This window comes from Mastacembelus armatus, chromosome 18 (genome assembly GCF_900324485.2).
Source record: "Mastacembelus armatus chromosome 18, fMasArm1.2, whole genome shotgun sequence".
Lineage (NCBI taxonomy): Eukaryota > Metazoa > Chordata > Actinopteri > Synbranchiformes > Mastacembelidae > Mastacembelus > Mastacembelus armatus.
The window spans coordinates 9,315,595-9,326,139 of record NC_046650.1 but is presented as its reverse complement, the minus strand read 5'-3'; the positions used below and the strand labels follow the sequence as shown (position 1 = coordinate 9,326,139).

Here is a 10,545-nt window from a genome sequence, read left to right as displayed (position 1 = left end):
CAGTGGACAGGGCCACACAATGTGTTGACATGGGTTTACTCCGGGTGCTCCGGTTTCCACCCACATTGGACAATTTAATAAATGAATGTGGAAATAAACAGGTTAACTTTCTAAATAAAAAAGAAGACTTGTCCAAAAATAAATATATTAAGATCTACTTTTATTCATCCCAAACTAGGAAATTCCACTCTGCATTTAATCCACCCAAGTGCACGCACACCCTGTGAACACACGCCCAGAGCAGTGGGCAGCATTGCTGCAGTGCCCAGAGAGCAGTTGGGGGTTCAGTGCCTTGCTCAAGGGTCTCACCTCAGTCGTGCTGTTCAAGGTGGAGAGAACCCCATCTTCACTCCACCCCACCAACAATTCCTGCCGAACCCGCAACTTTCAGGTTAGAAGTCCGACTCCCTATCCATTAGGCCACGACTGCCGCCAACATAAAGAAATCAGTAAATGTAGGCAATAAATCAACATTTCAATTTCAATTTTATTTCTGATTTCCTTTAATTTTCACAACATTCTTTATACATACATATTTTTAAAAACCGATTTATGCTACAATTCATGGATAATATATGGATAAATATATTTTAATGACAAAAGTACAATTAACAGAAGAATGAATCAACAACATAAAATAGACCATCCTAAAATTTGGACCAATACAACAATTCTACCACCTATTTATGGATATATGCCAGTAGGCTGTATGAGAAAAGGATATTTTAGGAAAAAACAATCAGTTTGTTATTTTCTTCTTTGCTTCAGATTCAGACTCAATGCTCATTTTTAAACTGTGAAATATGACTGTGATCTGGTCTGACACCACCACCTGGAAGATAATATTGTGATTGATTATGATTATTAGAAAAAACATTTTATTCTCATGATGCTGAGAGGATAAACCCTATTGACTTTAATGATCACCTAGCATTGTTATTGTTAGCATGATGTGCTAATGTTCACATTGTGACAGTCACTGTCCATATGTGCCAGGAACTCCCACTTCAATGATGAGAGGGCCCTGAATGGTGAAGCCGAGGTAGAAAAGCACAGGGCTCTGTGCTGGAGATTCAAACTTTATTGCAGCCTCTATTTTTTTCCCTCCAGCCCAAACAAACATTTTCTGTTCATCTGGCCTCTGTGGAATCATGGGATGCTGCCATGGGACTGCCTGGACAGGAAGAAGGATTTCTTTGACCTCTGGTATTTGCCACACATCTCCGTTCATCCACATTTCATTGATCCGTTTCTTCTTCATAATGTTGTCATGGTCTGTACCAGCTAGTTCGGTGTCCACCTTTTCTTCCACAATGGCGTCCAGCCTTGATTTGTGAATCCATTTGCCCAGTCCAGAGCCCTTTGCCAGAAAAAACAGAGGCAACAGGTAACGGCCTCGAAGGTACTTGGCGTATTTCCTGTTATACGCAGATTCCATGAAAGTGACAAACTGCTGCAGGTCAGGAGATGGTTGTGTAGGCTGTCCTCCTGTTTCTTGCTCTTCATCACTGTCCTTATCGTCCCAAGATTTGTTTTCCAAGCAGTTTTCATCAGTGGTCTGTTGTTCCACCTCTTCATCATCCTCTTCTTGCACCACCTCAGGCCAAAACAGCAGCAGAACCAAAAGGTAGAACTCAGGACTTCTTTGCCCCACTTTTGTGTTAAGGAATCTCTGAATTATTGTTTGGAGCTCTGTCACCAGGGTGAGGTCATGAGAATCAGGCATCTTGTTACTCAAGATAATGTTGGAGAGAATGTACCTTTCTGCTACTGCAACATCATCATCATTGTCCTCGTAGGTGGTCTTCAAACCATCCCGTATAGCCTCTATTTCAGATATGTCTTTCTCTGCTGCAGTCTCCCTAAACCTAGCACGTCTTCCTTTTGATATGAAAAGGCCATGACTGAGACAATCTAGGAGGCCTGGAAAGCTGGTGGATTTGACTGCCATTTTTCTTGTGTAGTATTTGTAACAAAGTGCCACATCCCTCCAGAAGTAATATGGCTCCAGAGTTGTCATGTCAGGCTGGGAGTAGGTTAGATACCACTCAAAAAAGTCAAATGTAGAGTCAACTTTCATTCTTTTGCTTTGGATCCAACTCCAGCACCACCCTGGATTAGGCTGCACAGCTCTGAGTTTCTCAAAGGCTATCTTTGCCACTTGAATGAAACCAAAAAGGCCTCTGTTGTTGAAGACAGCTGAAAGGCTGACTGCACCTGCAATGTCCTCCATCTCTTGACCTTCTTCATTCTCAGCTTTCTCCTCCACCTTTTTAAATGCTGTCAAGGCCTTATCTGCCATGTATAAGATTTCCAGTGGTTGCTGAGCTTCCCTCATTAAAAGGATCTTGTAAATCTGACCAAGAGTGTCAGCCACAAACGAGTTTCTTGGAGCCCTTTCAATGGCCGTGCATGCCCACTTTTCAGCTTTTTCATAGTCAGGTGTGTTTTTTCCAACGTACCAGAGACGGGAAAGGGTTTGGGGGAACATGGGGTTCTGTTCAAATTTCAGTGAAGCCATTTTCAAGACAGAGACAGCATGGAAAAAATTCTTCTTCTGTATGTCTTCTATCAACCTTGAGAACTTCTTTTTACCATTCACTCCCTTTTCTCTCTTTGTCAGCAAGTCCTTGATGAACTCCATTATGTGTGGTTGGATCTGATCACTGCAAAGTGACGACATGAAATTCTTCGTTGTAGTGCTCCTAGTAATCCCTAACTTATCTAGTAGCTCCACAACTTCCTGTGCAGTTGCTGAGTTAATAATGCACACGTGACCAGGGAGTGGCTTGGATGTGTTGATCAAGGCAGTGAAAGGCTTCATTCTTTCTTCAAAGGGGGGTCCTCCATCAATGGGATCAGGTGGTCCAAGAACCTTCTGACACTCAGACATCAAAAGATAGGAGTCAGGAACATATGCATTCAGCAGCGCCAAAAATGAAAACAGTTGTGTGTTGGTGGCGTCTCTATTTGTTTTCACATATTCTGAAATAGTTTCAGAAAGGCGTTGGTACTCCTCTGTGGTCTCCTCCTCATCTTCATCCACAGAGATTTCATCTGCGAGGACAGGGGTCACAGTTTCTACTGTATCACCTTCCATGCCGGTAGACACATTAAAATGAAGATTAAAAGTTTTTTTCCTCCTTGGGCCTGCTTGAAAAAAAAAGTGCCCGTGTTAGTCATTTTGTTTTATGTGGTTTGTATATCCTGTTGTTCAGTGGCAGACAGACTGTTAGGAGCAGCATCATTTGGCCTGCCTTGGACAGTCAACTTGACCAGCAATAATAAAGTAGAAGGATAAGTTCATGAACCTCTCAGAGTCCTCACATCTAGCTCAATTTAACACTCTCTTTGCAGTGCTGAAAAGACGTCATTACGTCTACGCACATAGCAACCATAGTGCCCAGCAACCGTGCACCTGCTTTCACCAGTGCCCATGTGCCAACCTAAAAGATTGGGTTGTGTTTCCATGTTCATAAATCTGTGCAGACTTTTTGTCAAGCACACATTGCTTTAATAAATCTTAGTTTTTATCAGCATTTTAAATATCCATTAATCTCAATATATTCTGGTTCTGTTGATTATTTATCAGTTATCCAACAGTGAGAAGTGGTGTAGTGTGGGGTTAGAGTCATTCTAATAGCATGATAGGTCTACTTATTATTGTTAATAATAAGAGCATCAAAACATGCCCCCATACTCTGACAGTGTACGTAGAGTCAACCCATATTTTTAATAAAAGATGCAAGATGTCGTCACACTTTGAGATGTATTATTTCATGGGAATTGCACAGCTAAATTCCCTCAGGCAGCACAAATCAACAGAACAGGTCAAAAACACTGATAGACACACAGATGACATGCGCAGCATGGTTAGCTGGTCAAACTGGATAATAACAGTGTAACACAATAGCTGGTAGGCTACACAGTTTGCATGTCCTATAACTCTGTGAACGAAATCCAGACATATTCTCATGAAAGATCTATACAGTAGGTCACAAATACAACACAACAAAATCAGCTGAATCCACCGACCTTCCAGGCTTCTATATTGCCTCATTCACAGCTATAAAGCATTATTAAATTACGGAATAAACATTATTAAAGTTACTTATAAATTAACAACTTACAAATTATTTTTATCACAGGTGACTTAATGTTTTAAAAAAATGTGAAAAGTTTCACTTTGATATTACAGTAAGTAGATATTAATGGAATGGGTTTTGATGCTTTATTATTATCGCTATCAGATAAGTTAAAAATAAAGCCTTGAAAATGTTATAATCTTTGATTCAGCATGATAACTATGAGGTTGAAAAAGGTGACAAGACAAAAGAACAAAGAGTATTTTAAAAACAAATACGGTTCAAATCAAGATCAAAGCTCAAATCAGGAAAAACAATATTAAAAAAAAATAGCCAAAAAACTTTATGCAAATCATGTTACCTGGTTGAGATCCAGCAGCTGTTTGAAAGCCTTAACAAATTAGGCAGTTATATATAAGGGGCTTTGAGGCACGCCTTCTGCATACTCTACATGCTTTTAGCTTGGATGCAGCATATATTGCATTGTGCTGAGTGCCTTGAATTCCTTCTTGGTGATCCAGCGTATGAATGACGTGACTGAAAGACAAGTTACGTTTCTACATCTCCCGTTTACATGAAAATGAAAATGAAGCCCTTCCGCTAAGTCACTTGGAAAAGAAATGCTCTTATTTCAAGGGAACAGTTACACTCCACTCTACATGTGTGCCCTTCTTTACACATCTAACCTTTTAATAAAACCTGCAGCTTTAATGTTTTAGGGTCTGTCTTACTCTCTTCACCAGCCTTGTATCCAGATGAAACAAGATTTTTTATCAAAAAGACCATAGTAACTGTACAAACAAGAGACGGGCAATAACAAACAATTTGGGGAATATAATGAGTCAATATTGCCGCACAGCCACATTTACACAGTACATAATAACACGTCTGTATTTGTCTTTGGTAAAAAGTTGCTTCTTCATAACGATGAATGATGAGTGAGCCTTTGAATGTTTTTTATACTCAACAACCTGTACTCAGAATAAATTGGTAAAAATTCGAATTAATCAATAATTCTCCAGATAATAATAGAAAGACAAAGAACATTTGACTCCATTGCTTATGTTCAGTTTAGAAGAACTTCTAATGAAGTTTGTGTGATAGCTTTTGTAAGTACAGTAAAATTTACAGTAAAACAAAAGTGAGTAGGCTAAATGAGTAACTGTGGGTGTGGATAATAGTTTCAGTGCTCTACAGAAAATTTAAACTGATGTTGACTTGACACATGTCCTGCTTTTCCAACTGTACCTGAAAATCAGAAATGAAAATGTTTTAAACTAAAGATTCATCTAACTCAGAGATTATTCTCACTTTTATCACAGTTCTCTTTTTTGGCCAATGACTAGAAGCAAATGAACAAAAATAAATTCTTCCATCACTGACTATGAAGAAATAGATTAACTACATTTCCCAGAATACCTTTATGCACAGACAGAGAAAAACACATCATCAGACAATTAACTAAACCGATATTTTGTCTTTACAGATTTAGGATCACATAACTTATATATTGTCACTTTTTTTTTAACTTGTGCAGGTGTATGTCCTTGTTGTCCTTTCTGGCCCTTAATATTCTGCATCATAAAGTCAGATGACCATGCATCGTTGGAATATGTTAAAGCTCACTGCAAAACAAATGTCCTTTTTATTTCAGAAGGTCTCTGACATATTTCTCAATAATTACAGATTAGTGATCATATATATGTATTATATTGTTACGATGTGGTGGTGGTGGTGGTGAAGGAGGAGAAGAGAGGACCCAAATGCAGGACAAGTTCTTTATATTGCCAGGATTTACCAGGCACAGGCAACAAACATCTCCGCCACTCAACAGGCGGGGCATAAAACAAAAACTAAAAAGCTCGCCTTTCACAAACATAAACACATACATTACACACGTACATATACGTACAATGCTCCGATACTGAACAAAGAAAAACAGGAGATATAAATAGATTCAGAACCAAGACTAATGACAAACAGGTGAAACTAATGAAGAAACGAGCCACAAAGAATCAGAATCAGAATCAGAATGAGCTTTATTGCCAAGTGTGTGCACACACACACACACACACAAGGAATTTGTTTAGGTACGGGGGGGGGACTCCAGTGCAAACAGACATAAATACAAATGCTACAAAGGATCAAACAGTAGGATCAAACAAAGCTACCTGTAACTAATCTAAGGAACAGAGGAAACCAGAAACCAGAACACCAAAATAAGAGACCAACAGGAAACAGAAATCTCATACCATAACATATATAATACATACTACTGTTATTTTCTTTGACTTTTCATTTTGAGGCCAGATGTTCAAAGCTGGTGATTAACAATGAAGATAAGTAGTTGAGATGATGATATTTCTCTTTTAATGTTTAAAAATAAATACTAGAGATTTCAAAGTTTACCTGTACAATCATCAGTTCTACAAAAGTAGCTGTAGCAGCTAAACATGTGTTCTCAGATGTGATGTGAAACTTATGTGATGACTTATTAATTGTTCCTGTTATGTGGGCCGACCATCTTGGGGGGGGGGGGGTTCTGGATGGATGCATGGATTATGGATGTTGTGGGTCTGGTCCTGGATGGGCCTCAGGTACAGGTTGTGGTGGGCGCCTCCCGCAACTGGGGGGGGGGGGTGGTCGCTGCCCAGGGCAGTAGCTGATAATTAGTCCTTATACTGTTAATACTGCTGTGCTCTGGTTTTTCCTACATTCCCAAACTGGACAATAAATTGTTTGACTGTATTTTTGCTGTTTGAAGCCATTTTTCTTTCTAAATTTGTTACAAGCCAGAAAATGTGAATTGACTGATTTTGATACACTTATATAAAAAAGTAAATACATGTGGAAATAAATAGGTTAACTATATAAATATAAAGAAAGACTTGTACAGAAATAAACATGAAGAAATCAGTAAATGTAGGCAATAAATCCATTTTGCAAGTTTAATTTTATTGCTGATTTTTTAAATTTTCACAACATGCAGTATATTTTTCAAACTGATTCTTGTCAGAATACATGTGGATAACACATTTAACAGAAGAATGAATCAACAACATAAAATAGACCATCCTAAGATTTGGACCAATACAACAATTCTACGATCTATTTATGGATATATGCCAGTAGGCTGTATGAGAAAAGGATATTTTAGGAAAAAACAATCAGTTTGTTATTTTCTTCTTTGCTTCAGATTCAGACTCAATGCTCATTTTTAAACTGTGAAATATGACTGTGATCTGGTCTGACACCACCACCTGGAAGATAATATTGTGATTGATTATGATTATTAGAAAAAACATTTTATTCTCATGATGCTGAGAGGATAAACCCTATTGACTTTAATGTTCACCTAGCATTGTTATTGTTAGCATGATGTGCTAATGTTCACTGTGTGACAGTCACTGTCCATATGTGCCAGGAACTCCCACTTTAATGATGAAAGGGCCCTGAATGGTGAAGCCGAGGTAGAAAAGCACAGGGCTCTGTGCTGGAGATTCAAACTTTATTGCAGCCTCTATTTTTTCCCCTCCAGCACAAACAAACATTTTCTGTTCATCTTGCTTCTGTGGGATCACGGGATGCTGCCATGGGACTGCCTGGACAGGAAGAAGGATATCTTTGACCTCTGGTATTTTCCACACTTCTCCATTCATCCACATTTCATTGATCCGGTTCATCTTCATAATGTTGTCATGGTCTGTACCAGCTAGTTTGGTGTCCACCTTTTCTTCCACAATGGCGTCCAGCTTTGATTTGTGAATCCATTTGCTCAGTCCAGAGCCCTTTGCCAGAAAAAACAGAGGCAACAGGTAACGGCCTCGAAGGTACTTGGCGTATTTCCTGTTATACGCAGATTCCATGAAAGTGACAAACTGCTGCAGGTCAGGAGGTGGTTGTGTAGGTTCTCCTCCTGTTTCTTGCTCCTCATCACTGTCCTTATCGTCCCAAGATTTGTTTTCCAAGCAGTTTTCATCAGTGGTCTGTTGTTCCACCTCTTCATCATCCTCTTCTTGCACCACCTCAGGCCAAAACAGCAGCAGAACCAAAAGGTAGAACTCAGGACTTCTTTGCCCCACTTCTGTGTTAAGGAATCTCTGAATTATTGTTTGGAGCTCTGTCACCAGGGTGAGGTCACGAGAATCAGGCATCTTGTTACTCAAGATAATGTTGGAGAGAATGTACCTTTCTGCTACTGCAACATCATCATCATTGTCCTCGTAGGTGGTCTTCAAACCATCCCGTATAGCCCCTATTTCAGATATGTCTTTCTCTACTGCAGTCTCCCTAAACCTAGCACGTCTTCCTTTTGATATGAAAAGGCCATGACTGAGACAATCTAGGAGGCCTGGAAAGCTGGTGGATTCGGCTGCCATTTTTTTTGTGTAGTATTTGTAACAAAGTGCCACATCCCTCCAGAAGTAATCTGGCTCCAGAGTTGTCATGTCAGGCTGGGAGTAGGTTAGATACCACTCAAAAAAGTCAAATGTAGAGTCAACATCCATTTTTTTGCTTTCGACCCAACTCTTCTGCTCAGCTCTGAGTTTCTCAAAGGCTATCTTTGCCACTCGAATGAAACCAAAAAGGCCTCTGTTGTTGAAGACAGCTGAAAGGCTGACTGCACCTGCAATGTCCTCCATCTCTTGACCTTCTTCATTCTCAGCTTTCTCCTCCACCTTTTTAAATGCTGTCAAGGCCTTATCTGCCATGTCTAAGATTTCCAGTGGTTGCTGAGCTTCCCTCATTAAAAGGATCTTGTAAATCTGACCAAGAGTGTCAGCCACAAACGAGTTTCTTGGAGCCCTTTCAATGGCCGTGTGTGCCCACTTTTCAGCTTCTTCATAGTCAGGTGTGTTTTTTCCAACGTACCAGAGACGGGAAAGGGTTAGGGGGAACATGAAGTTCTGTTCGAATTTCAGTGAAGCCATTTTCAAGACAGAGACCGCATGGTAAAAATTCTTCTTCTGTATGTCTTCTATCAACCTTGAGAACTTCTTTTTACCATTCACTACCTTTTCTCTCTTTGTCAGCAAGTCCTTGATGAACTCCATTATGTGTGGTTGGATCTGATCACTGCAAAGTGACGACATGAAATTCTTCGTTGTAGCGCTCCTAGTAATCCCTAACTGATCTAGTAGCTCCACAACTTCCTGTGCAGTTGCTGAGTTAATAATGCACACGTGACCAGGGCGTGGCTTGGATGTGTTGATCAAGGCAGTGAAAGGCTTCATTCTTTCATCAAAGGGGGGTCCTCCATCAATGGGATCAGGTGGTCCAAGAACCTTCTGACACTCAGACATCAAAAGACAGGAGTCAGGAACGTACGCATTCAGCAGCGCCAAAAATGAAAACAGTTGTGTGTTGGTGGCGTTTCTATTCGTGTTCACATATTCTGAAATAGTTTCAGAAAGGCGTTGGTACTCCTCTGTGGTCTCCTCCTCATCTTCATCCACAGAGGTTTCATCTGCGAGGACAGGGGCCACAGTTTCTACTGAATCACCTTCCATGCTGGTAGACACATTAAAAGGAAGATTAAAAGTTTTTTTCCTCCTTGGGTCTGCTTGAAAAAAAAAAAGAGCCAGTCAATTTATTTTATGTGGTTTATATTTCCTGTTGTTATGATTGGTCTGTATGTGTGGTTTACAGTGGCACTCTTTGTAAAGCATTTTTTTAAAAACCAAATCTTATTCATTTGTTCTCCAATGCAGCTAATTAACTCATTACCAATTTATTGTCAAGAAAAAGGACAACTTTCATTTCTTCACATTTATATCTACAGAGGACTCGCTTTTGCAGTTTGATTGTTTATTTCATTGCCAAATGATGTAATAACATTTATATTTGCTGACTCGTTTGGCTTAATAACTTATAAGATAGTTATAAATCAACTTATAAAAACTTATAAATCATTTTATAATGGCTGACTTCATTTTTTAAAAATTCACTTTGACATTATAGTACATAGATAAAAGGGGTTTGATTGATGCTCCATTAATCATCATACACACAGTTCAGGCAAAGAAGAAAAAAATAAAACCTTGGAAATGTTACAGCCTTTGGTTGAGCAGTAACATGACAACTATGACGGTGAAACTGGTGACAGAGAAGATAAAATAACATATTTTTTAACATATGTTCAAATAACAATCAGCCCTACATTTAGGAGAAAACAATAGAAAAAAAACAACAAATCTTTATGTAAATCATGTTACCTGTTTGAGATCCAGAGAGCTGTTTGAAGGACTTAACAAAATGAGGTTGTTATTTATACAGAGCTTTGAGGCACACCTCCTACATACTCTACATGCTTTATCTTGGCATATATTTCATTGAGTCTTGAATGGTGATTTAGCGTATGAATGACTTGATAGACAAGATTGTTCTACTTTTAGTTTACACTGAAATGAAAGTGAAGTCCTTCCACTTAGTAAATTGGAAAATAAATGCACTGATTTCC

General features: G+C 39.1%; 2 protein-coding genes across 2 annotated transcripts; both read right to left on the bottom strand.

Moving 5' to 3' along the window:
* Positions 1-609: 609 nt before the first annotated feature.
* LOC113124076 (sterile alpha motif domain-containing protein 9-like) lies at positions 610-4,453 on the bottom strand. The gene is made up of 2 exons (XM_026296549.1): positions 4,447-4,453; positions 610-3,153 (listed from the first exon to the last, which is right to left on the bottom strand). The coding sequence occupies exon 2, from the start codon at positions 3,098-3,100 to the stop codon at positions 977-979; it is 2,124 nt and encodes a 707-aa protein (XP_026152334.1). The 5' UTR covers positions 3,101-3,153; positions 4,447-4,453; the 3' UTR covers positions 610-976.
* A 2,553-nt stretch (positions 4,454-7,006) lies between these two features.
* On the bottom strand, positions 7,007-10,339 carry LOC113135872 (sterile alpha motif domain-containing protein 9-like). The gene is made up of 2 exons (XM_026316200.1): positions 10,301-10,339; positions 7,007-9,648 (listed from the first exon to the last, which is right to left on the bottom strand). The coding sequence occupies exon 2, from the start codon at positions 9,593-9,595 to the stop codon at positions 7,490-7,492; it is 2,106 nt and encodes a 701-aa protein (XP_026171985.1). The 5' UTR covers positions 9,596-9,648; positions 10,301-10,339; the 3' UTR covers positions 7,007-7,489.
* Positions 10,340-10,545: the final 206 nt, after the last annotated feature.